The 27,308-nt window shown below is 39.7% G+C and overlaps 1 protein-coding gene across 8 annotated transcripts in view; it reads left to right on the top strand.

Moving 5' to 3' along the window:
• The window catches only part of tpk1 (thiamin pyrophosphokinase 1), a 369,053-nt gene that overhangs the window by 192,740 nt on the left and 149,005 nt on the right, over nucleotides 1–27,308 (top strand). For all 8 annotated transcript variants that reach the window (XM_078538592.1, XM_078538593.1, XM_078538597.1 and 5 more), the window contains one exon: nucleotides 20,056–20,167. In XM_078538592.1, the coding sequence (XP_078394718.1) occupies nucleotides 20,056–20,167 (112 nt within the window). The remainder of the gene's footprint in view (nucleotides 1–20,055; nucleotides 20,168–27,308) is intronic.

Genomic DNA, 27,308 nt, shown 5'->3' with positions numbered 1-27,308 from the left:
CTGTTGGTTGTAATTTTCTTGAGTTCCTCCCTCTGTTCCATTTCCTGATTTACAGCTATTTCTGGGATGTTATTCGTATCCTCTAAAGTGAAGACCAATGCAAAATACCTGTCCAATTCATCTTCCATCTCTTTATTTTCCGTTATTAATTCCCTAGACTCACTTCCTATAGGACTAACGTTCACTTTGTTAACTCTTCTCTTTTTAAAATATCTATAGCAACTCTTACTATCTGTCTTTATACTTCTAGCTAGCTTTCCCTTGTGCTGTAATTTTTCCGTCCTTAGTGACCTTTTAGTTATTCTTTGCTGTTTTTTTATAAATTCTGTCCAATCTCCTGACCTTCCACCCATTCTTGTACAATTATATGTTTTTTCTTTAAGTTTGATACTACCTTTAACTTTTTTAGTTAACCACAGATGCTGGGTCTTCCCCTTGGAATTTTTCTTTCTAATTGGAATGTATCTATTCTGTGTATTCTGAAGCATCCCCTTAAATTTCTGACACTGCATCTCTCTTGACCTATCCCTTAACCTAATTCTCCAGTTCACTTTAACTACTTTCTTGTCCTCATAATTGCCCTTATTTAACTTTAAAATACTAGTCTTAGACCCACTCTTCTCTCCCTCAAGCTGAATGTAAAATTCAATCATATTATGATCTCTGCTACCTAGATGCGCTTTCAATATGAGGTTATCAATTAATCCAACCGCATTGCTCCATACCAGGTCTAGTTTAGCCTGCTCTCTGGTTAGCTGCAGAACATGCTGTTCTGAGAAACTATCCCAAAACCATTCTATGAATTCCTAATCTAGGCCACCTTTTCCCATCTGATTTTCCAGTCTAGTAGATTAAAATCCCCCATGATTATCAGTGTACCTTTCTGACAAGCTCCCATTATTCCTTCCTTTATACGCCGTCCTACTGTGTGGTTACTGTTAGGGGGCCTATACACCACTCCCACAAGTGACTTCCTGCCTTTATAATTTCTCATCTCTACCCAAACTGTTTCTACATCCTGGTTTCCTGAACTTAGGTCATCCCTTTCAATTGTGCTAATACCATAGTGAATTAATAGAGCCACCCCTCCACCATTTCCTAACTCCCTGTCCTTCCTAAATGTTATGTACCCTTCAATATTCAGGTCCCAATCTGTGTCATCCTGAAGCCATGTCTCTTTAATGGCTATCAGATCGTACTTCTTTAGTTCTCTTAGTGCTATCAGTTCATCTGTCTTGTTTCGAACGCTATATGCATTCAGATACAGAGCCTTTGGTTTTGTCATTTTACTATTTTTGTAACCTCTAGCCTTATCTGCTGGTTTACTCTTAGATTTGTACGCTCTGTCCCTTCCTGTCATGGTCTATTTATTCTTTCCCACATTAATATCTTTCTCTCTTGCCTTTTCTCCACTCTTTGATTTACCACATCTTCCCAAATTTGATTCCTTGCTGTCACTATTTAACTTAAAGCCCTCTCTACTTCCCTAGTTATGTGGCTTGCGAGAACATGGGTCCCAGCAGGGTTCAAGTGTAGACCATCCCAACGGTACAACCCCCGTGTCTCCCAGTTCTGGTGCCAGTGCCTCATGAACTGGAACCTACTTTTCCCACACCAGTCTTTGAGTCACACATTCATTTCTCTAATCTTATTTACCCTATTATTTAATCCAGAGATTATTACCTTTGAGGTTCTGCTTTTTAATTTGGTGCCCAGCTCCTCATACTCTATATGCAGAACCTCTTTCCTAGTCTTCCCTATGCTGTTGGTGCCTACATAGACCACAACCACTGGATCCTCCCCATCCCACTGCAAGTTCTTCTCCAGTCCTGAGCAGATATCCCAAACCCTAGCACCAGACAGGCAACACAGCCGTCTGGACTCTCACTCTCAACTACAGAGAACAGTATCTATCCCCCAACTATACTGTCTCCTATCACTACCAAATTCCTCTTTGCTCTCCCCACTTGATTGGCATCCTTTATCATGGTGTCATGGTCAGTCTGCTCATCCATCTTGCAATCTTTCTTCTCATCCACACAGGTAGCAAGCACCTTGTACCTGTTGGACAAAGTCAGGGGCTGAAGCTCCTCCATCACTACATGCTGGTCCCCCTTACCTGCCTGACTTACGGTCACATCCTCTGTCCCTGACCATTGACCAACTCATAAGTTCTGCCTAGCCTAAGGGGGAGTGACTGGCTCTTGGAACAAAGTATCCAGGTAACTCTCCTTCTCCCTGATGCCCCACAATATCCACAATTCAGACTCCAGCTCAGCAACTTGGGAACTAAGTTATCTAAGCTGCAGACACTTTCTGCAGACATGGTTGTCTCGGATTGCAGTGTATTCCACAGATTTGCACATGTTACAATCATGGCACACCACTAGCCCTGCCATCTCTGTCCAACCTTATTTATTTAATTAGTCAAATAGTTAATAGTTTACACAGATGAAGTAATAGAAAGTTGCACTCAACTGGCCTGGAGACAACAAAGGAAACTCACCAACCACTGGAGGCTGAACAAAAGTCAAAAATGGAGCCCCTCTTTGCCCCTCTACCCCTAATTCCCACTAGAACCAAATTCCCAACTTCTCACTTAAACTACATCTCACTCAGGTGATATCTCATCCACCACGCGCCCCTTTTGTGTGTTGGTTTAAAATCTCTCTGCTTTTAGAGAACCTCTGATGATTCACTAGCTAGCTCAGCTTTTTGCTACAGTAGTTAACACCTACTGAGGGCAACTCCTTTCAGCCGATCGACAGAGGCAGCTCCCTGTTTAATTAGGCTATTCAGCTAACAATATTTGAAAGTAAGAACCTAACTATTAATCTAAATTTAAAGCTAAGAAAAGCTTACCCAAAATTTCCATTTGAACTAAATTCCCAAATTCTCACTCAAACTACATCTCACTCAGGTGTAGTCTCATGTATTGCCCCTTTCTGTTCTGTTCTGTTGTTAGTATGGATCCTGTATTACATGCACTAACCACATTGAATGCTGACATGCTGAGGTGACTTTGGTGATTTTATACAAATGCATTGGTCCACAGTCTTGATGGTAATAGTGCATAAACAAAGAGAAAACTAATGTTTCTACCTCTTTGAAGTCTAATAATTCCAATCATTTGATGTGGCCAAGAAACATTTGCATTTCACTTAGATCATATAAAGTGCTATAATTAGATGACTCCTTGCACAAAAAAAACGTTCAGACTTTTTTGTCATCAGCCACTAATTTTCAGACCATTTTGTCTTCAGCCACTCTTACCCCTGTAAGGTCACTGGAGAGGATGCAGAGTACATTTATAAGGATAATACCAGAAATGCATGGATATACTTACCAGGAAAGGATTGACAGGCTGGCTGTCTTTTTTTTCTTGAACAAAGAAGGTTGAGGGGTGACCTAATAAAAGTCTTAAAAATTTTGACAAGTTTTGATAGAGCGAATGCAGAGATACTGTTCCCTCTTTTTATTATTTTGTGGGATGTGGGCGTTGTTGGCAAGGCCAGCACTTGTTGCCCACCCCTAACTGCCTTTGAGAAGGTTGTGGGCTTCATGAACTGCTGGAGTCCATGTGGTGTAGGTACACCCACAGTGCAGTTAGGGAGGGAGTTCCAGAATTTTGACCCGGCGACTGTGAATGGATGGCGATATATTTCCAAGTCAGGATGGTGTGTGGCTTGGTGGGGAATTTCCAGGTGGTGGCATTTACATCTATCTGCTGTCCTTGACCTTCTAAATGGTAGTTGTCGTGGGTTTGGAAAGTGCTGTCAAAGAAGCCTTGACGAGTTGCTGCAGAGCATTTTGTAGATGGTACTCACTGCTGCCACTGTGTGGTGATGGTGGAGAGAGTGAATGCTCAATGTGGTGGATGGGGTGCCAGTCAAGCAGGCTACTTTGTCCTGGATGGTGACGAGCTTCTTGAATGTTATTTTAGCTGCACTCACCCAGCCAAGTGGAGAGTATTCCTGAATTGTGCCTTGTAGGTATTGACAGACTTTGGGGAGTCAGGAGGTGAGTTAGTTGCTGCAGAATTCCCAGCCTCTGAACTGCCCTTGTAGCCACGGTATTTATATGGCTTGTCTAGTTCAGTTTCTGGTCAATGATAACTCCCATAATGTTGTTAGTCTTGTGGGAAAGTGTGTAACTAGAGGCCTTCAATATAAGATAGTCACCAAGAAATCCAATAGGGAATTCAGAAGAAACTTTTTCACCCAAAAAATGGTAAGAATGTGGAACTCAGTACCACAGGATGTGTTGAAGTGCATAGTATAGATGCATTTAAGGGAAAACTAATCAAGCATATGAGGGAGAAGTGAATAGATGGTTATGATGGTAGCTTTAGATGAGAAATGATGGGAGGAGGCTCGAGTGGAATATAAACATTGGTTGTACTGAATGGCCTGTTTCTGTGCGTATATCCTGTGCAATCCTATGTTGTACTTTGGAAGTTCTGACTTTGATTATCAGTTCAACAGACTGGGTGGTTCAGGGGCAGTCTTGTTCACAAGCTTGGGTCAGATTTCAGTGAGCTCTGGAAAGTAGCAAATGTAATTTGCACTTATAACGGGAACTAGAACAGAGCTGTTTAATTATAGGCTTGTAAGCTTATAATTACTTGTTGGAAAATTAATTGAGACAATGTTTAAACACAGTATTAGGAATCACCTTGAAGGACATGGTTAACAGAGGACAGGCACATGTTGTTTGAGGAATCAGAGGTTGATTGACTTTTATTTAAATTAATTTATTGACCTTGTGGATAAGGGTGAAAAAAATGTATGCTACTTAGCTTTATTTTTAAAAGGTTTTTCACGCTGTCCCACACAAAAGGTGACTGGACAAAGTTTAAACCCATGGACCCGACCAAAATTTTGATAAAAGAAAGGCATGTGGAAAGGAAGCAATGCTTCACAGTAAAGAGACAGACATTCACAGTGATCCTTGGTGGTGAGAGCATCGCCTTTTAGATGCAATCCTGTTTTGGTGTTAAGACTTGATATTTTATGTAGCTATTCTTATACAATTAACAACAGAATTTCTGTAGCGCCTATAATTAAATAAAATGCCACAAGATTCACTCGAGTGTTGGCAAACAAAGTTTGATACAGTGACACCAAACTATGTTAGTGTCATTAACGTTGTGCCACATGTAATGTTTGAAAACCCTATCACCCTGCCTTCTGCAGGCGTGTACAGGCATTGCTGTTAATTATTGACAATTTTATAAAAGATTTCTTATTGAGATGAAATGAAATAGGACCTTTAAATGCATTTTGAAATGGGATGTTGCAATTCACTTTGTTTTAGCATACCAACTCATCACATTTGGGGAATTTGTTATAAAATTAATTTTGATTTTGTTTTTGTTTGTTTCCTGTTAGTCACTGATACAGGGCTCAGTAATGAGCTTTCTTAATGAGCTTTTTCTGGTAATTATCAGGCTGGATGCAAAATATCCGTCAGCATTGCTTGTGTTATGCTTAAGTGCATTTTTGTCTGAGACCACCTTGGTCCATAGCCACAGCTTCTCACCACCTTAATGGGATGAGCTATCGGAGAGCCAAAAATCTTTGACTGCAGTTTCACCATTTCCTTAATAGCCCTCTGTGCCTGTCAGCCAAAAGACGCATGTGAACTCTTCATTGTATAGTCTGGGTAAAATGTGTGTCAAATTTGAAATGCATGCAAATTGAAGGGTCTTCTCTTTAAACTTGGTTCCTTTTGAAAATTGCCTGAAGGGTCCTATCAGTATTGTACTGAGGCTTCTGCTCATTAATGCACAGCAGTTTGCCGCATAGCACGTAGAAACAGTTTACAACTTAGAAGCTTAACTGAGGATAGGAAATGTGCTAGTCATGAAAGTTATTTGATCCACAAGCATGCTGAAACAATACTAAATTGGAATGAGAAAAGTATCAATGTTGTTAAATTGACTGGATGTTGAGTCACATGATACGTTACTTTTCTGCTGTTGGATCAATGAAAAGACCCTCAAATTTGAGAAGAATATGGTTCCATTTATGGGCTTTATAGACATTGTTTGTTTTCTCCCCAATTCCTCCTTTCCCTGCCCTAGCTGAAGCTGTTGTTTTTTTGCTGGGAAGCAGTTCCATGATTGTTGATAGCCCTTTGACACCTGACTTAAGTGACCATTCCTCATGTGTTAGCTGAGGCAGTGAGTACCAGCACATCACAGCCAAACCTGATCCTCTCCTACCCCAAATTTCCAGTAATGGTTACTGGACAACAGTCAGGAGCATGGTCTTGCTGAGTTTCCTCCCCCTCCCAAAACTTGGGTTGCTAAGGCTGCACAGTTCCACTAGCTGAGACCATCTGACTCAATACAGTCCAGGAATTGAAACTGGGACCTTCAGTTTGGATGACTTAGTACTACTTTGGACAGTGGCTTGACCGCTAGGGCATCAGCTCACTGCTTGAGTTCTATGCGGAGTACAGTGAAAATAGATAATTCTCCATTCGATACAGAGTTTTTATTCTTTGAACGAAAGTTAGTGTAAGCTTTTAAAGATTAAAAAAATATATTTTGCTCAAGTTTCTGCCCTCTTCCTCCCATAAGGTATTGATTCATTCTGGATACAGTTCCATGGACACCAACAATCCCCCCTCAAACCTCAGCTAAGTGATCATTCATCATGTATGAACCTTAGCAGTGAGCACCAGTAGGCATTATGACTATAGGACGAATTTAACCAAAAACAATCTTGTTTCCACCACATTTATGCACACTTTCTAGGGTGGGTCACTAAAGCGTGGCTCATAATTTGCTGTCAAAGTAATAGTGAGGCTATTGCAAAGGGATGTTATCAAACAGCCTTGACAAAGGCTGCTTTAGGCACCAAACTCCAATCTGAAGGCTTGGTTATCATTTGCTGAAAAGGAAATTGACAAAATAAGAATATAAGAGGTTGAAGGCAAAATTAAAATGTTGCCCAGCCTACTTGAGGTGATGCTGCCTAGTCTTTAGTTTTGAGTCTGTTTCACTTTGAATAGAAAGTAGGGTGTGGAAATATTATATGCATCATCATAATAACATAACCAGCTGCAGGTGTAGGCCACTCAATCTTTCAAGCCTGCTCTGCCATTCACTACCTCAACTCCAGCTTCCCACACTATCCCCATATTCCTCGAATCCCTTAGCATCCAAAATCTATCAATCTCATTCTTGAATATACTGAACAACAGAATATGCACTAAGATAAAAGGAAAATACTGAGGATGCTGGAAACCTGAAACAAAAACAGAAAATGTTGGAAAAACTCAGCAGGTCTGACAGCATCTGTGGAGAGAGAAACAGAGTTGACGTTTTGAGTCTGCATGACCCTTCTTCAGAGCAGAGCAGCAGAATATGCAATTCCTCTGGGGTAGAGAATTTAAATTTTGAGTGAAGAAATTTCTCCTCCGCTGAATCCTAAATGGCCAACACCATATTCTGAGGCCATGACCCTATGCTCTAGAATCCTTAGCTAAGAGAAACATCATCTACTCTGTCAAGCCCTTAAAAATGTTATTTGTTTCACTGAAATCATCTCTCATTGTTTTAAATTCTAGGGAATATAGGCCTAGTCTATTCAATCTCTCCTCATTGTAGAAAAGTCTCATTCCAGGAATCAGTCCTGAACTCCCTTTAGGAAAGGAGAGCCAAACTGAACAAAGTACTGTAAGTGGTTTCACCAAGTTCCTATATAAATTCAGGAAGGAGTTTTTACTCTTGTACACCAATCCCTTTGTAATAAAGGCTAACATACCATTTGTTTTCCCAGTTGCTTGTTGCATCTGCCCATTAACTTCCATTGATTCATGTACAAAGACACCTAAATCCCTCTAAAGGCAAACATTTCCCAGTTTCTCACCATTTAAAAACTATTCTGCTTTGCTATTTTCCCTTCCAAAGTGGATAGCTTCATAGTTGTCCACATTATATTTCATCTGCCACATTCTTGCCCATTCACTTAACCTGTCGATGTCCCTTTAGAGCCTTTGTGCCCTTATTTTCCTTCATAACTCTGTGTTATCAGCAAAAGTAGATACATTGCACTCAGTCACCTCATCTAAAGCTGAGGCCTAAGCACTGATCCTTCCGATACCCCACTAGTTATAGCCTGCCAACCCGAAAATTACCTGCTTATTTCTACTTGGAAAGGTTTTCTGTCCATGGACCAACCTTTAGTTCATGCTGATGTATTTCCCCCAATCCCACGAGTCCTAATTTTATGTAATAGCCTCTTGTGTGGCACCTTATCAAATGCTTTTTGAAAATCCAAATACAGCACATTCACTGGTTACCCCTTAGCTGTTCTGTTGGTTACAACCTCAAAACTCATTTTTGTTCCCCATATTTGTTCCCTGCTATTTCTGGAATGTTTTTTGTTTTTTTTACCATGAAGACAGTTAAAATGTATTTGTTTCATGCCTCCGCCATTTCCTTATTCTGCATTATAATTTCTCCTGTCTCTGCCCCTAAGGTATTTACATTTACTTTCACAAATCTCTTCCTTTTTATATACTGATATAAGCTTTTACAATGTTTTTATGTCTATGCTAGTTTACTCTCATTCTATTTTCTCTCTATCAATTTCTTGGTGATTCTTTGTTGAATTCTAAAATCCTCCCAATCCTCAGGCTTATTACTCTTTTAGACAACATTATAAGCCTTTTCTTTAATCTAATACTATTTTAACTCCTCTTGTGAGCCACTTTTCCTATGGTGTTTGTATTCTTTAAGGGAATGTAGATTCATGCAAATTCTGAATTCATTCTTAAAATGTTTTCCACTGCTCATCTAAATCATATGAAATGCAACCCAGGTTTTAGATGTGGGTGAAGTGGTACTTGCTGCCAAGGTTGCCTCCTTCCATGGGCATGGATTATGCTTCTTTAGGGCTTCCTTTTCTCAAGGTCTATAAACTGAGTTCTGCTTTGTTGAATTGTTGGCAGTACCATCTCAACTGAATGCTATTTAGGTTAACAAAAACAGAATTACCTGGAAAAACTCAGCAGGTCTGGCAGCATCGGTGGAGAAGAAAAGAGTTGATGTTTCGAATCCACATGACCCTTCAACAGAACTGAGTGTAGTTAGGAGAGGGGTAAAATATAAGCTGGTTTAAGGTGGGGGGCGGGGGGAGAGAAGTTGAAGGTGGGGTGGTTGTAGGGACAAGCAAGCAGTGATAGGAGCAGATAATCAAAAGATGTCACAGACAAAAGGATCAAAGAGGTGTTGAAGGTGGTGATATTATCTAAGAAAAGTGCTAATTAAGAATGGATGGCAGGACACTCAAGGTACAGCTCTAGTGGGGGTGGGGGGGAAAGACTGACAAGGTATTAGTTGTAGATTTAAAAATAATGGAAATAGGTGGGAAAAGAAAAATCTATATAAATTATTGAAAAAAACAAAAGGGAGGGGAAAGAAACGTGGTGTTGAAGGGTCATGTGGACTCGAAACGTCAACTCTTTTCTTCTCCACCGATGCTGCCAGACCTGCTGAGTTTTTCCAGGTAATTCTGTTTTTGTTTTGGATTTCCAGCATCCGCAGTAGTTTTTTGTTTTTATCTCTGTGCTATTTAGGTTTATGGCTGAAAAGGCAAATGCCTCAGACATTGCATTGAATCACATACTTACAGACACAGAAGGGCTCTTTTAATCCTTTAGAACCCTTGCAGCAATGCTAGATATTGCTCCCTGCACCCCTTCCCCCCATCCCCCCCACCCCACACCCATCTGCAAACCAGGCTGCTACAGGGGATGCAATACATAGAATTACACAACATTTACAGCATAGAAACATCTCATTTGGCCCATTGGGTCAATGCATATATATATAAACTAGGTGACCCTTCTCCCACCTCTCTTCATCTGATCCTATTTCTCCCCAAGTTTATTTAGCTAACAGTCAAACCTGTCTTGAATGTGTAATAAAGGTGCATTGGTGAAAATGGGTTGTTTTTAAATTTCCGTTATGCAGGCGGTTTCTGAAGTTCTAGTGCACTGCCTGTAGTAATTCTGCTAATGAGGAAAATCCAGCCATTACATATATTTCCTGACATTTTGACAACTATCTCATTCACTGAAACAGTTCTATTCCTTCCTCTATTCTTTCATGTTTGTATTCTTTTGCATGTTCTCATTATCAGTTTCCTACCCAATTTTTCACCACTGGCCATGTCCGTTTTCATCAGTGATAGAATCTTTCTTAATGAGCTGTTCTTCCAATCATCATACTGCCTCGTTTCTTTTAAATATTTTATGTAGTTAGTTGGAAACCCCAGAATATTTTTTGATTGAAAGCAAGTCTTCATTCATATATCCATTTATTTTGCTAGTGTTAGTCTCTATTTCAAGTAATTTATTCAGCACTTTGTGAAGATAGAAGCAAAAAATACTCCATGAATATAAATCTTCTTTTAACTTTGCATTTTTTTCCATAATTCTCCATATTTTCACACAGAACTATTTAGAGAAAATGTCATCCTCAATATTTTGTAGCTTTGCAGTCTTTAATAGGCGAGGATCACATAATATTGAAGCATCTAGTCGAAGACCAGCATCTAATATAAATATCTATAATACTGAAACTGAGAGATTATACCATTATCAGGAAAGATTGAATAGGCAGGGGCTCTCTTTAGAAAAGGGAAGCCTCTGGGGTGTCCTGATATAATAATAACCACAACTTATATAACTCCTTTAACATAAGGAAATGCCTCAAAGTGCTTTGCAGGAGCGTTATAAAACAAAGTATGGCACTGAGCCACATATGGAGATAGTAGGTCAGTTGACCAAAAGTTTGGTCAAAGATGTAGGTTTTAATAGAGAGATGTTTCCACTTGTGGGAGAGACCAAAATGAGGGCCATACATGTAGGATAGTCACTAGTAAGTTATGTCAGCAATTCAGTAGAAACCTCTGCACCCAAATAGTAATTAGAAAATGGATCTCTCTACAAAGAGTAGTTGATGTAAATAGCGTAGATGCATTTAAGGAGAAGCTATATATAGAGAAAAAATAGATGGTTATATTGATAGAATTAGATGAAGAGCAGAGGCAGGATGCTTATGTGGGAGATGGACCTGTAGGGTTAAATAGCCATTTTCTGTGCTGTTCACTCTGTGTAATACTCCCAATAACATTTAATCATGATAGGACGGTGTGATTTGTGATTCTCTGTGAAATCATCCACACTTTTTTCACCTTGCTGCTTCAGGTGATCAGTTTGGAGTGCTTAATTTATGAGATTTAGAATTTTTTTTCGAAGTTCTTGAGATATCACAAGCGTGGGAGAATCTCATTGGACCTACAGTTTAAGGCAGAAACATGCAAATTGGCCCTATTCTGTAGTCAGATTTTTCCCCCATCTTTCCAGTTCATTAGCACAGTTTGCCCACATAGTTATTCAGATTTTTTGCTGGACTTTGCTAGTTTGCATCTTAAATGAGCTTTTGCCTATTTATGATTAGATGCAAGTTTTACTGTTGTTGCTTTTTGGATTTATTTATTTGTATTCACAGGGAATCCTGTGATTCCGACTGTTTTTATTATCTCCACATGAGTCCTGTTGACAGATGTTATTGCAGTTGCAACAAGCAAATTGCTCAACCTGGAATTACATCTACTGCATTGCCTTTATCAATATAATCAGTCAGTTCTTCAAAAAAGAAATTACACTTCTGAAATGTACCTTACTTTTAACAAATGCATGCTGGCTATCTATATTTAACCCCGCATCTCTAAATGTTCATTAATTTGAACTCAGATTATGAATTTTAAGAGTTTGCCCACAACTGATGTTAAACTAATGAGTCTATTGTTATTGGGTTTATCCTTCTCATCCTTCTTGTAATAGGTGTTGCATTGTTTATGCTTTAGCTATTTGCCATATTTTGCATATCCATAGAGAATTGAAAATTTGTGATCATAGCCTCAAAAACTTCCTTACAACTTCTTTCAAAAATCTCACGTGCATTCCACCAGGACCCCAGGTCTTATCTACATTAATTTCTGTTATTTTTTCAGAAGCATATCTTTTTCAAAAGCTATCTCTAACAATTTTTCTTAATAATTTCTAGTAAACATACATTCTCATTTCAAATATCTTTTGTAAATACTGATGCAAAATATTTCATATCTATATCTACCACCAGATTCCCTTCTCAACACCGAACAGGATTATTGTTTAATTATTTTCTTATTATTAATAATAAAAGTGCTTATTGTTTCCTTCCACATTATCTGCTACTTCCTTTCATATTTCCTTTAAGTCCTTCCTTAGTCTCACTCTTCACCTCCTCACTAGACTTTCCATATTTCACATTATTTTGTTAAGCATTTTTTGCCATAAATTTCTTGTGTGCCCCCATATTAGTTCCATTGTATTGCACTCCCTCACTGGACGACCCAATCCTGACACTGTATTAGCAGGGGCTTCATGACGAGCTTAGGTATGCAATTCTACACTCCTTCCTCACCAGCTTCAGCATCCCATTATTTACCCACTGGACACTACCAACTTGACTGCTGGTCCTGCACCCATTCCTGTCAGGTCCCAGAGCACAGCTGAGGTGTGAGCAATATTAACATTGGGCAGAAATTTCCCCCCATTGGGGGGTTGTGCGGGGGCCGGGTGCAAACCCGATCGGCGCCCCCAACTGGGGCCGCACCGCCATTTTATGTGGGTGGGCCAATTAAGGCCCGCCCAGTGTCATGTCCGCTCGGAAGCGCTGTGCGCTCCCTATGGGGGTGGGGGGGGGTTCCCTGAGTCAGGGCCTGCACTCAGAGGTGCCTCAGGGAGACTTGTTTAAGTTTTAAACATGATAATAAAGAAATTAAAAACTTTTAAAACATGTCCCCTCATGTGACAGTGTCACATGAGCTGGGACATGTCAATGGGCAGAATTTTCTGCCATTCGGGCGGGCGGGCCCGACCCAATCTCCGGTGAGCGGGGAGCCAATCCCTGCCAGAGAAGCGGGCCGCACAGCCATTTTACGTGGGCGGGCCAATTAAGGCCCACCCAGCGTGACATGCACCGGGAAGCGCTATGCGCTTCCTGTGTGGGTGGGGGCGGATTTCCCCAAAAGCAAGAGTGCGCTCTTTCGCGCATGTGCACTAAAGAGCGCACATCTTCCTGAGGCTAAGTGCTGCCTCAGGGAGATCGCTTCTGCTTTGAAAAAGATTAAAAATAGAAAAAAAAAATTCCCTAACATGTCCCCCTCATGTGACAATGTCACATGAGATGGGACATGTTCATAATTTACACTATAACTTTATTAAATTTTTTAAAAACCTGCATGAAACCTCATCCTGCCACTGGATGAGGTTTCATGTTTTTTCTATTTGCCGCCAGGGCTTCTGGCCTGCCCGCCAACCATAAGGTTGGACAGGCAGGTCCTTTCATTGTATAATTGATTCTGTCAATGGCCTCAATTGGCCATTAACAGGTTGGCGGGCGCACAGCTAATTTTGCTGCGCCCCCGCCTTCCTGAAAATTTAAATGGGGAGGATGACGTCGGGGGTTCCGCCCAACGTCATCCCGCGTCATTTTACGCGTCGGTGAGTGGGCCCTGCCCCCAGCTCACCGATGGCAAAATTCTACCCAATGAATTTTTTTTTTAAATGGTATTGAATTTTTAAGCACTTCATGAAACCTCATCCTGCCCATGAAAAATGTGAAGGCTGCCTGGGCTCTTCGCCTGCCCGCCAACCTTAAGGTTGGATGGGCAGCTCATTTAATTACTTCAATTAGTTTTTAACAGGCCTTAATAGGCCTATGACAGTTCATCAGGTGCACAGCTGACTTGGCTGCGCACCTGCTGAACTGAAAATCTAAATGACACGTGGTGACATCGGGAGGCCCGCCTGATGTCACCGCGCGACACTTTACGTGTTGGTGAGTGGGCTCCGCCCCTGCTCACTGACTCTCAAATTCTACCCATTATTATTCAGTGCTAGAAAGATAAATAAATAATTTGGTGGAACTGTCTAGTTAAAACAGAACAAACAAGACCATCAAAGAGTTAAGCAAAACATTTCCTTTCATAGTGCAATATGCTTGGAGTGTTCTGATAAATTGTGTGTGTGTACCTGCTCAGTCTTGTAAAATATGGAAATGCCTGCATTGGTATAGGTTAAAGCCTTTGGATTGAATGGCAATGCTGGATAGCATTATATGTTTTAATAAGTTCAAGTAGGCTTGTGCTGTAAAGATAAGCAGCAGAATTTTGATTTGAGCAGTTTATTGTATTTCGTGCCATTAGCAAGAACTGTATTTCTAGTTATGTAAGTATAGATCATTCACTTGTGTTATTAAATATTAAATTGTGTTACTGTAATGAATTGGTCTGCTTTTATACAGTTTTGATATCTTTTAGCATTACCATTGTGTTTTAAAAGTAACAGTAGGTTGACTTCATTGAAAGGCAAATCTAGTGCAAGGGAAAAATGTTGTCACCCATGTTGAAACTAAATATTTTCACAGCTCATGTACTACTGCACATGGACAAGCATGATATTTGGCTAATGCAGTTTTATTTAATTTGTTGACATTGCCATCCTGTCCAATTGTAGCACTGGACACAAGTCTATTCAAAATGGCAGTGCAAATTGCTGATATAAGTCTGCATTTCCTGCCTGAAACGCAATAATAATGGTGCATGTATTGTACTGAAAGCTGAGCATAATGTGGAAATTACATTTTGGTACTATTCCAGGTACTTTTTCTTATGTCCAATTTGTAGTTCTGCTTTCATAGGCAAGCCCATGGTCTAGTTTGTGTAAAATAATCTGGCAAAGCTGCCTGAAGGATGAACAATAAACACTTGTAATGATGCTGTTTACTATGTAACCTCTTGATCTTGCTGGGTGATGGAAAAAGAACATTTTGACAGATTGCGTATCTCTATTTACAAACTCAGGTTTATTCTGAAGTAAACAAAATCGGAATCAATATTTCACAAGATATTTCAGGGCCCTCAGCAATTCTCTATTGTGCTTTAAACAACTTGCATCCTTGTTGAAACACTTTTACATAGATAACCTCTCCCTATACAAAAAGGGAACCACAAAGTCAAGCAACACCTTGCATTTATATAGCACTTTTAACATAGTAAGGTGTCCTAAGGTGTTTCCCAGGAGTGTTATCAAAGTTTGACTAATGCATTCTTCCTTGAAGTCAAAACTGGGAAGAAGAAATATCAAAAAGATGTATGAAATAAAGCTGTTAAGCACAAGTAGATTTCAAAGGTGCATGGAATCTGCATGAAATATTTTTCTCATAATAATTACAACTCTGAAATAAAGCAACTCTCAGATGGTGACTGCTACTTAGTGCAAAGGCCATGGAACTATATAGCCAAATGATAACCCATAATTCCTGTTAATTGTTTCTAACACATTTTTAGCAGCTCCTTTGGATAAAGGTGGCTTTGAAGTAGTTTTGAATAATAATTAAGAGGATAAGTATTTCACTTACACAGATAAGTTGCTTCAGCAAGCAGGAATCAAATTCAAGGAACCACGAGGATAGTTTGTTTCACGCCTTGTTCATGCAAAAGCATGCCCAATTTGTAATGCACCAAATGGAGGTCAGGTGTTGTGTCATTCTGTCACTTATCCACAGGGCCCATCATTATGCCTTACTGCTAAAAAAAAGAAATACTATAGTAAATATTCAAAATATTTTTATTTTTTGAACATGTTGACCGTTCGGAAGTGCACTTATTTTTTTTTTCATGTGGCTCACCTCACAGGAGAATTCATCATATTCCTTTTAGAATAAATTTTTTGATTCTTGCTTTTAATGGTTTTTGACCTGTCAAGCCACCTGTGAAAATATATCAAGTAATGAAAGTAAATTCAGGGCTCAGACGTTTCTGCAGCTTCATCAAAGAGAAAGTGTGTGGGGCAGTCACTTATAGTGCTTTAAGGTTTTTTTTAAAAAACCTTATGGCAGTCCTGCGGCTCTTCACCTAAATTCTGAGATGTTCTAAAAGTTTATCCATTATCTCTCTTACATTTCGCCCCTCACTCTGAGCAGCGCAGTGTGTAAACTTCTCATTGTGGAACTCCAGAAATAGCCTTCCCACAAATTGTGCAGGTACGTCCCATCCACAAAAAGCTGAACAAATCCAATCCAGCCAATTATTACCACATCGGCCTACTCTCAATCAACAGCAGAGTGTTGGAAGGTGTTGTGACCTAATGATTACCTGTTTAAATGATGGTAATGAAGTAATTCATTTAGCAGCAAACACTGTGTTTAGAAAAGACAGCAAAATTAGAATAGGGTAGGAGAGTGGTAATGCTGATAATGTGACTATCTGTGCATAATTTAGAGAGTCTAGGAAGAACTAAGCAAAAATGGGATTTTTTAAAAGTTACCCATTTTGGGCAGGATGCAAATTCCGTAGCATGCAAAAATATGTGTAGTATTAAAACCTTTATCTAAATAATTAAGCAAATAATAAATAATGTTCAAAAACAAAGTAAAATATGATAAAACAAGTATTGGGATCAACAAGAGATAATTCAAAGAAAACTCTAATAGACTTTGGGGGAATTCAAGAAATGTGACGGTTATTGATTCTTCTGCCAGTGGAAACAGTTTATCCACGCCTACTCTATCAAAACCCTTCATGATTTTGAATACCTTTATTGAATTCCTCAAGTTTCTGTGCTGTAAGGAGAACAATCCAGCATTATTCTCTCGAAATAACTACAGTCCTTCATGTCTGGTACTATTCTAGAAAATAACCTCAGTACTCTCTCTAAGGCCTCGACATCCTTTCTGACGTATGACATTTAATCTATCTATATCCTTCTGCAATTTTCTGCTCTCTATCTCTTCACAATTCACTACACTTCCTAGCTTTGCATCATCTACAAACTTGAATATACTTCCCAGACCAAAGTCATTTTATATCGAAATGTTGAGGCCACAACACCAATTTTTGTGGACATTTTTTGTCAACTTGCCAATCGAAGAATGGACCTCCTATCCATTTTTCTGCGTCCGAATTCCCAACTCACCTCCTCTCTATGTGCAGTGCTTTTTTGAAGGGTTCTCAATTTTTTGTGGACTTTTGTCCTCGTCAGGCAAGAATTTGACACAGTGGAAGCGAAGCAAGACATTGGACAACCACGAAAAAACAGGAGGAACAAAGATTTTTGGGCAGATCAATAAATTCTGACACATTGTGTAATTGTTCACTAAAACAAATGCATATATTTTGGTGTAGATTTCCTATTCCTTCTTGGAATGCTCTACTTCTCATTTGATAAAGAAATAGAGCTCTAATCACTTTGCTGCTTATTTTGGGACTGCAGCATGTCTATGTTTTTCATATGCAAAAAACCTGCTTTAATCAGGTCTTATTAATGTGCATGGTTTCCCATAAAATTGAGGGGAAAATTACACAAGGTGAGCAAAGTGGTTGGTAATAGCTGTAATTAACACTAATCAGTCAGGCACACAAAATAGCCATCTGCGGGATGCTGCAAATGTACAAAGGAGAAACAGGGTAACACAAATATGCACAAAACAGTGCAGAAAGCAAAATGTGCTCACAGGAACAGTACCTGACCGCTGCCCACCAGGGAAAAGAGAGCCATCAAAGTAGAATTTTCACTGTCAGGATCCTACTGATTAACAGCAAAATTACAAGTTTAACACAAGTAGCAGCTGAATAACTGTTGGAGGTTTGACAGTAGCCATCTAAAATGTGCAATTGAGATTTATTCTAATTAGTGAAGTTGCAAATAAGTTGATCTTGATCCTTTTTAAAACCATAAGATTTCAGATGCACTTGGAATATCCTGCTTTTTCCTGTATGTAAGATTTGCTGTAATGATAAATTTGCCACTGTACATCACCCTTAAATCAGTTATTGACAAAATGATCTGTAGTGTGTAAATGAGCAGAATTTTGCCACAAAATTGGAAGACTCTTCTGGCAAAGGGGAGCGTTCTGGAGACAATGCCCCAGGTGATTAAAAAGGACCTATGCAGGTTCTTACAGTTTCTTTGACAACAATATTGTTCATTCATTTGGAATTTGGGGAGCCCTGGCCTGGAGGATTAGGCTTCGTAAAGATGAATATCACTTGTTCATGTTTTAAGAAAAAATGACTATGAACTCAAGATTGCAATGGAGCCAATGCATTGAGAATAGCTGCCACCTCCTAATAGGCAAAGTACAGTATAATCATCTTGGTGTGGATACCCCAGAATATAGAACAGGATAATTTGCTTCATACTTTGTTCATGCAGAAGCGTACCTAATTTTCCAGCCGTCAAATAGAGGTCAGGTGTTATGCCATTCTACCAGCTGTCCGCAGGGCCCATTTCAAGCCTCCATTTATTCACCTCATTTTTGCCTGACACTTCTTTTCCTTCCCAACTCCCACAGGCTTGGTAAAGGCTAAAAAAGTATTTGAAATCTATTTGAATTTCTATACAGGCTGAAAGAATTTTTGCTGCCATGTGCAGCCACTTACCCTTAAGTGGACACATTGTATTAAAGTTGAGGTGCTTGGCAGATTTTGTACCTGCTCTGTTAAGCTAGCTGACAGTGCACAGCCAGACCTCTGTTAGGAGCTTATGCCAATTGTTCATGTGGCTCCACAGAAAAAAAAGCATGCAGTCAGCTCAGTATGCTATGAGCTGACTTGGCCCTGGCAGGCAATCCTTGCACAGATTTTGATAGGATTATAAAATTGTGAATATAATATTTATACAAAAGCAAAATAATGCAGATGCTGGAAATTTGAAATAAAAACAAACAATGCTGAAAATACTCTGCAGGTCAGGCAGCATCCGTGGAGAGGGAAACAGAGTTAACTGTTCTGATGAAAGGCAATTGACCTGAAACCTTAACTCTGTTTCTCCACAGATGCTGCCAGACCTCCTGAGTATTTCTAGCATTTACTGTTTCAATTTATTATTATATACTGTAATACTTATACTTAGAAAGAGATTGACTGTCTTTGAGCTGGGGGGTGGTTAAGGAAAACAATGATAGAAATTTACAACCATATGAACAAGGAGCAGGAGTAGGCCATTTAGCCTCTCGAGCCTGCTCTGCCATTTAATAAGATCATGACTGATCTGATAGTAACCTGACACTACCAATAACCTATCACCCCCTTGCTTACCAAGAATCTATCTACCTCTGCCTTAAAAATATTCAAAGACTCTGCTTCCACCACCTTTTCAGGTGGTGAAAAGACTCATGACCCTCTAAGAGAAAATATTTCGCCTCATCTCTGTTTTAAATGGGTGCCCATTTAAACAGTGACCTCTAGTTCTAGATTCTTTCACAAGAGGGAACATCCTCTTCACATCCACCCTGTCAAGACCTTATACCCTGTCAAGATCTTATATGTTTCAATCAAGTCACCTCTTACTCTTCTAAACTCCGGCAGATACAAGCCTAGCCTGTCCAACCTTTCCTCATGAGACAACCCACCCATTCCAGGTATTAGTCTGGTAAACCTTCTCTTGCATTTCACATGCTTAAACAAATTGGTTTGCATGGTTAATTAACTAGTTAGTTACTAAAAGTACCTCATCTGAAAATCCTTCCCATGATTCTTCAAGCAAGAACAAAATGTTTTAAAATACTATTGTTGTTGGTGAACCAGCACTGAAAGATTTTGGGGCACAAACGTCCCCCAGGACTGATCACTAGTGCAAAGTAATATGCTTCTTATTATTTGACAGCTTGAAATGGTTTCTGCTTACTATAATTTGCTTCTAAACTTCTTTGATGTGTAAATTTGGCTGGCAAATTGGTTTTGATAGATTGGCTACTGCAGGTAAGCTAACGCGAGTGACATCATAAAATGTTCCAACTGAATCGAATGGCGATGAAACTTTGGATTCTTTTGACTACTTTAAAATCAAATATGCACTGCATTGATTTTTCATTGTGTAAGTAAAGTAATTATTAAAAAGTTCTTCATGGTTACACTGCACTTTTTACATTGAATTTTAAATTGTATTTTAAATTTTAAAGAGCTGAAAATGTATTGTTTCTGGCAGGGTCACCATAGACTGTGTGTTGACACGGGGTTAGAGGATAAGTGGTGTGGCCTTATCCCAGTTGGAAATCCATGCAACAATGTAACAACAACTGGCCTCAAGTGGAATCTGAGTAAGTGTGAATAATTTTGAGGCATTAGCTGGAATTTGCTCGAACAACGCATTTGGCCCCAAATACCGTAATGTTTGAACCATTGATCCACCGGTGGCAAACCTGCACCAGAGTTTTCTGGAGATCTCATCAGAATGTGCAACAGGCAAGGTAGTGATGATTTAGTTGTGTTCTACTGAGAAATACTAGCTATTAATTCTGATTTTGATCACATGAGCAGAATTGCATTATTCATCCACTTTATATTCTGGTTTACGAAAACTCGTGTTTTACCTGTGAGTCCTGTTTTGCCAAGGTACCACAAAAATGTTAGGCAGGTTGTTGATTTTGTTTTCTGAAGTTGTAGAAATATTATTAAATGGGTATAAAATGGACGGCACCTGAGGCTGAGCTAATCAAAGACTTCTAAATTGTAATCATTTTCAGATTTTGTTGGGCAAATTCATTGCAAAGCACAGGTTCTATGTTTTGGAGGAGAAATATATTAAAAACATGATCTATAGGAATTAATTATTTAATAATACATTTTTCATACCACTTCCTTTAAATGCAAAGCAACTGCAGTTCACAGACTCTAATAGTCATCCTTGCTCTTCAAATAGATCAATATTCTAAATTAGCAATTGACACTGTTAAGGTACCATAGATCAGTGAATGAATGTAAACATTAAATGGCAATCAAAAATTCAATCCCATTGAACAGGAAACATTATAGCCAGCTGCTATATCCAAAAGCCAGTTATCTTGTCATTAGCTAAAAACAATCAGCAAAGCACAGTAAAAAGACCTCTAAGTTTAAGAGAGAGTGATCTTGGAGCATAAACGATACCACTGCCAGGCTACTAGCCCCTTTCCAGTTTAGTCTAAGGGCAGAATCGTCCCGTGAACGATCCTAAAAGTGATGTGGTGCTGTCTCCGAAGCCTGGCACTGATGCGAGTGCTGCCCAAAGCAAGGTAAGCAAACAAACCTTGAAGTCCCGAACTAAGCGCAGCCCGCCAAGTGTACGCCTTATAAATGCTATTGGGAAACACATTGGCGTGTTTTCCCACTGACGTGGGCAGACGACCCAGCATGGGGGGATGATTCGGCGGGCTGGCCTTATAATAATATGCTGATGTATTACAATGAGGTTCCTGACACCCGATGGCAGGGAACATGGCCCACCACTAAGGGGCTGAGCAGACGATCGCAAACTGGTTTCAAGATGTCGCAAAACCGATTTTTGGCCTTCTCGCCATACTGTCTGCCGAACATGCCTGATGCCAGAGGGCGGAACTTTCCGTGCCCGAAGTGGCAACAGGAATCAAAACAGCATTAATGAAGCAAATTGGATATCGCTATTGGTTGTATAGGAATGCAGAGCTATGAAAGTCGGATTCTTACTGTTTTGGCAAGGCCAATGGTGGAGTTGCGCAGAGGATCCCAGGAAATTTTGGCATGGCGCAAGTAAGGGCCTAAGTCACGCTTGCCATATTTTCCTGGAAAAATCTGCCATAATAATGGAGTGCACCATAGATGAAGGATTTTAATGTATAGCAACTGTTATGCTTTTCTCAACCCTGATACTGCCCTGTTATGAGCCTCGGAAAGAAACAATAGTGATTCTGTGCTGGCTGAGCCATCGAATATATTCAAGGCTGACATAGTCAGATTTTGAACTATAGGGGAGTCGAGTTATGGGGAGCAGGCAGGAAAGCGGAGCTGAGGCCAAGATCAGATCAGCCATGATCTTACTGAATAGCAGAGCAAACCCATAGGGCCATATGGCCTACTCCTGCTCCTATTTCTTACGTTTTTATGTTTGAATGAGATATTCTGCAGCTCAGGTGGCTGAAGAATTAACTCCTGACTAGACGACAAGGTGTTCGCCTCAAAACTGCTTGGTTCTTATAGTGAGTTTACCAGTTTGTAAACAATGAAACACCACATTGATTATGTACAGAAACATTCTACCTTGTTTAATGATAAAGCTGTCATTTTTCAGCTAGTTTATCCTCCATCAACCATGTTTTATGACATCAGTCAACAAAAATGGAGGTACATAGCTTAAGAATGTGCCACAATCTTGGAGGAAGCAGGGTCATGGTGGACTGGCCTGTCTTGTAGCACTGCATCCAGTTAAAGTGCCATTCCTTAATTTCCAGTGCAAATAAAGGTAGCAGGAGAAGTGGGAATGCTGATGCCTGCTGCTATGGCTATTGTGGAAATGAAGAGGAAGGAGAAACATGCTTACTTTGAATAATTTAGAAAGATCCCCGGTGTGCAATATTTATATATACAGGGGTACCACAGCATTCTTTTCTTTTGGACCTTTAACCTGAAATTGTTGCTATTAGCTGACTTTTGTGGTGGTTGAAGCAACTGCCTTTACAATGGCAATGTACTGAATTGTTTGGCCTTCTATACCAGTTAGGAGAAGAAATTACTGATTGGACAGTAGCCTTTCTTGCAACTTCTTTTATCCGAGCTACTCGACTGCTCAGCAGATGGCACAAAGCTTCCCAAAGTGGGAAATATTACATTTTCCAACATTGTTATTCCTGGAGTAGAAGCTCAATAAAAGAGAAACTGCAAGTAGGAACGCCAGCCTATTGTGTAACATGAACTTATGACCATTAATAAGCTGAATAAGTGGCATAGATTTAAAATATGCAAATTGATAGCTGGATATTTAGTTCCATTTAGTAAGAATCTTTTCTCGTCTAGTCAGATGATTGAATTTCCGTACGCCTAATACTCAGTTAATATGTTTTCTATATGGTTCTGTTGGGTTTTATTGAAAATCAGTACAAAATAATATTGCTATTATTTATTATCCATCATGATAATTTATCAGAATGACAGTTCTAGTCCCAACCTATGTATTTCTGCTGAGATTTTTTTCATGGGAACATAAGAAATAGGAGCATTTGGTCCCTTGAACCTGCTCCATCAGTCACTATATCATGGCTGATCTCCTACCTTAACTCCACTTTCCTGCTTGCTCCCCATATCTCCCTATTCCCTGAAAGATCAAAAATCTATCAATCTCAGTCTTGAATATACTCAGCGACAGATCATCCACAACCCTCTGGGATAGACAATTCCAAAAAGTAAAAATCTTCTGAGTGAACAAATTTCTCTTTGTTTCAGTCCTATATGATTGACCCCCATACCCTCCCATGTACTAGATTCTACAGCCAGGAGAAACAATCTCTCGGTGTCTACCTTACCAAGCTCCTTCAGAACCTTGTATATTTCTGTTGTAGTGTGGCCTTGTCGCCTATTTATAATAGAGTTTATCTGCAGACAACTTTCTAAGTGGAAACTTTAGGGGCAGAATTTAGCCCTTATCGGGTGGGCTCGGCGGGGGCAGTCAGGAAGCTGACTGCCGCCCGTGATTGGGGCCAGACTGCGATTTCACAGAGCTGCCTGAGGGAGATGAAGAATTTTCAGAAAAATAAATAAAGGCTCATAAAATGTTAAAATGTCCTCTCATATGACTCTGTCACATGACCAGGAACATGTTATTAATTAAATTTTTAAATTTAAATTTTATTTTTATTTGCTTTTGGAAACTTCATCCCACCCATGGATGAGGATTCCTAAAAAGTGCAATGGCCACTTGGCCTTTTTGACTGCTCGCCAACTGTAAGGTTGGACGAGTAGCAAAAAATGTAAGTTAATTAAGAATTTAATGGCCTTAACAGGCCTTTTAATTGTCGGTGGGCACGCTGCTGATTCCTGCATGCACTTGCTGACCGAAATATCGCATGATTGCATGTTGATGTCGGGATGCTCGCCTGACGTCATCGCATATTATTTTACGCTCGAGCAGGTCAGGCGTGCCCGCCTGCTGAGGTAAAAATTTTGCCCTAGGTTTATTTATTATACAACCAGCAGCAACTACACATGTGCTTTCAACTCCATCTCTATCTCAATGCTGCCTGTGGAGGTAGCCCATGCTGCTAACACATTGGTTTACACAGATCATGTGATCTTATATTACAGGACTATTCTTAAAGGTACAGTCCAACATTTAACAAAACCATAAATACTACTTTCCACCTCCTTTAACTTTGCTGTATATATTGTATTTGCAAGTATATTTACCTCATGACATAATATTTACACAGGTCATGAAATTTACAAGTTCAGACTTTGGGGTGATTTCCTGATCCGTGTGGAATGTTGCAGCTCCACGACTTCAGATTTTTTTTCAGGAATCACATTCTTTGGAACTGCATGAACATCAGGTGCCTCGGTGGGCGCTTGTAGTTCAGTGTCCTCCACTCTGATAGAGACACCAGACATGTCAGCCCTTGGTTGAGCACCTTCAACAGGAAACACTGGTTCAGTAAAGGTTACAAGTGGAACCATATCTTGTTGTGGTATCTCTCTTTTTCTTAAATGGTCCACATGCTTATGGGTGATCTGGCCTTCCACTTCCACATGGTATGCCTGTGGAGGTAGCCCGCGCTGCTAACACAAAGCTTTACACAGATCATATGATCTCACATCACAGGACTATTCTTAAAGGTACAGTCCAACATTTAACAAAACCATAATTACTACAGTTTCAATTAGATCACCTGCCATTCTTCTAAACTTCAGAGAATATAGGCCCAATTTACTCAGCCTCTCATTATAGGAAAATCCTCTTATCCCAAGAATCAGTCTAGTAAGCCTTTGCTATACCACCTCAAAGTAAGAACTAATTGTAAAGACCAAAACTGCGCAAGTACTCCAGGTGTGGTCTCATCAAAACCCTGTAGCAAGACTTCCTTATTCTTGTACTCCCATCCCCTTGCAATAAAATTCATCATGCTATTTTCCTTCCTAATTGCTTTCTGTACCTGCCTGCTAACTTCCTGTGTTCCTTGTATGGGTGCACCTGAGCCTTCTGAACATGAACAATTAAAAGTTTCATGCTTTTCATATTGCCAAAGTGAATAACCTAACACTTCACACATTATAATCCTTGTTGCCTTCTCACTTAACCTGTCTATACCTCCTTGCAACCTCTTTGTGTCCTCCTCACAACTTAGATTCTAACCTAGCTTTAAATCAATAACAAAGTTGGATGCATTACTATAGGACTCTTCGTTTAAGTCATTAATATCGATTGCATACTACATCTACTTGTTTTCCTTTATCTACTCTGAGATGCATCCTCAAAAAAACTAATTTGTAAAACCTTTGCGTAAAACCATGTTGACTCTGTCCGATCACACTGTCATTTTCTAAATGTATTGTTAAGACTCCTTTAATAATAGATTCCAGCATTTCCCTGATGACTGTATAACTGGCCAGTAATTCCAGTTTTCTTTCTCCTCCTTTCTTGAATAGTGATGTTGCATTTGCTAACTTCCAATCTACTGGGACCATTCTAGAACCTAGGGAATTTTGAAATATCATAGCTAGTGCATCCACTCTGTAGCTACCTCTTTTAGAATCCTAGGATGAAGGCCAAGAGGTCCTGGGAATTTGTCAGCTTTTAGTCTCTTAAATTTCTCCAATACTTCTTCTTCACTCTTTCCACTTAGATTAGGAGAAATAAACACGAGAGGACATGGCTTTAGGGTGAAAGGGGAAAGATTTAGGGGGCACATTAGGGGGAACTTCTTCACTCAGAGAGTGTGGAACGAGCTGCCATCTGACATGGTAAATGCGGGCTCACTCTTAAGTTTTAAGGATAAATTGGATAGATACATGGATGGGAGAGGTCTGGAGGGTTATGGACTGGGTGCAGGTCAATGGGATTAGCGGAATAATATTTCGGCACAGACTAGAAGGGCCGAATGGCCTGTTTTCTGTGCTGTAGTGTTCTATGGTTCTATGGTTAGTATTAATTATCTTAAATTCTACACTGTTATTAGCCCTTTCATTACCCTCTACTTCTGGTATGTAATTTGAGTCTTCAGCTATGTAGACAAACATCAAATATTTGTGCAACATCTCTGCCATTTCTTGATTTCCCCATGATAATAATTTCTCCAAGTCTGCCTGTCAGGGACCAACATTTACTTTAGCTGTTCTCCTTTTTATATACTTGCAAAAGCTCCTACCATCTGTTTTTATATTCCCTACTAGTTTATTCTCATATTCTATTCCCTTTTTAGCAACCATGGTTGGTTTCTAAATCACTCCAAATCTTCAGGTTTACTACTATTCATTATAAACCTCTTTTTTTAATCTGCTACTATCCTTAAATTTCCTAGTAAGCCAAGCACGAATCTTTCTTGCTCAGTGTTTGTGTTTTAATGGAACATATTTCTGTTGAACATTTAAGTTGTTTCTTCAAATGCTTCCCTCTGTTGATTTACCACTCGATTTTTTATTCTTTTTACCCAATCAACCTTAGCCAGCTTTCCCCTCATACCTATGTATTTGGCTTTGTTTAAGTTTAAGATTCTTGTTTAGGACTGAAGTATGTCATTTTCAGGGGGTGGGGCAGGAGTGAGTGGAAGGGTCAGCAGCAAAGTTATATGATGGTAGCACATGATGCTTGAAAAGATTTTAGCTCCTAGACCTCATTTCCATTTCAGAAAGAGGTCTCCCATCCAAACCAGGCAAAAATCATTTCTTGGCTGTGACTGGAGGCAGGATTTGGGCAGCAGGAGGCCACTGCGGAGGACTGAATGTAATGGTACCTTGTCCTAGGAATATGGGTCCAGAAGATGATGTTTTCCGGGAAGTTGGTAGGGAAGATCCAAGGTTTCCTTGTGGGCCCTGAAGAATAAAGAAAGACATGCATTTATATAGCTTCCTTTACAATCTCAGAATGTCCCAAAGCACTTTGAAGTATAGTCAATGTTATAATGTCGGAAATGTGGAACCCAATTTGTACGAGCAAGTCCCAGAAACTGCAGTGCGATAGTGACCAGACAGTCTTTTTTTTTAAGTAGTTTTGATTGAAAAAGAGATATTGGCCAAGACATTGGGAAGGAGAACTCCCCTGCTTTTCTGTGAAATACTGTCATGGAATCTTTTATGCCTCCTTAGTTTAACATCCCATCCAAAAGATAGCACCTCTGAAAGGCTATGGCAGGATTTTCCCACCGATGGTGGGAAACTGAGGTCGGGACCATTTCCAGGTCCCAAAACCACCCACAGGAAGAAAACATCTCCCCCCCGCTGATTTTCACAGGGGCACTCCCT

Source organism: Cetorhinus maximus, chromosome 3 (genome assembly GCF_964194155.1).
Source record: "Cetorhinus maximus chromosome 3, sCetMax3.hap1.1, whole genome shotgun sequence".
In the NCBI taxonomy this organism is placed as follows: domain Eukaryota; kingdom Metazoa; phylum Chordata; class Chondrichthyes; order Lamniformes; family Cetorhinidae; genus Cetorhinus; species Cetorhinus maximus.
Note: the sequence above shows the minus strand (reverse complement) of the source record. Positions and strands in the feature narration are given on the sequence as shown.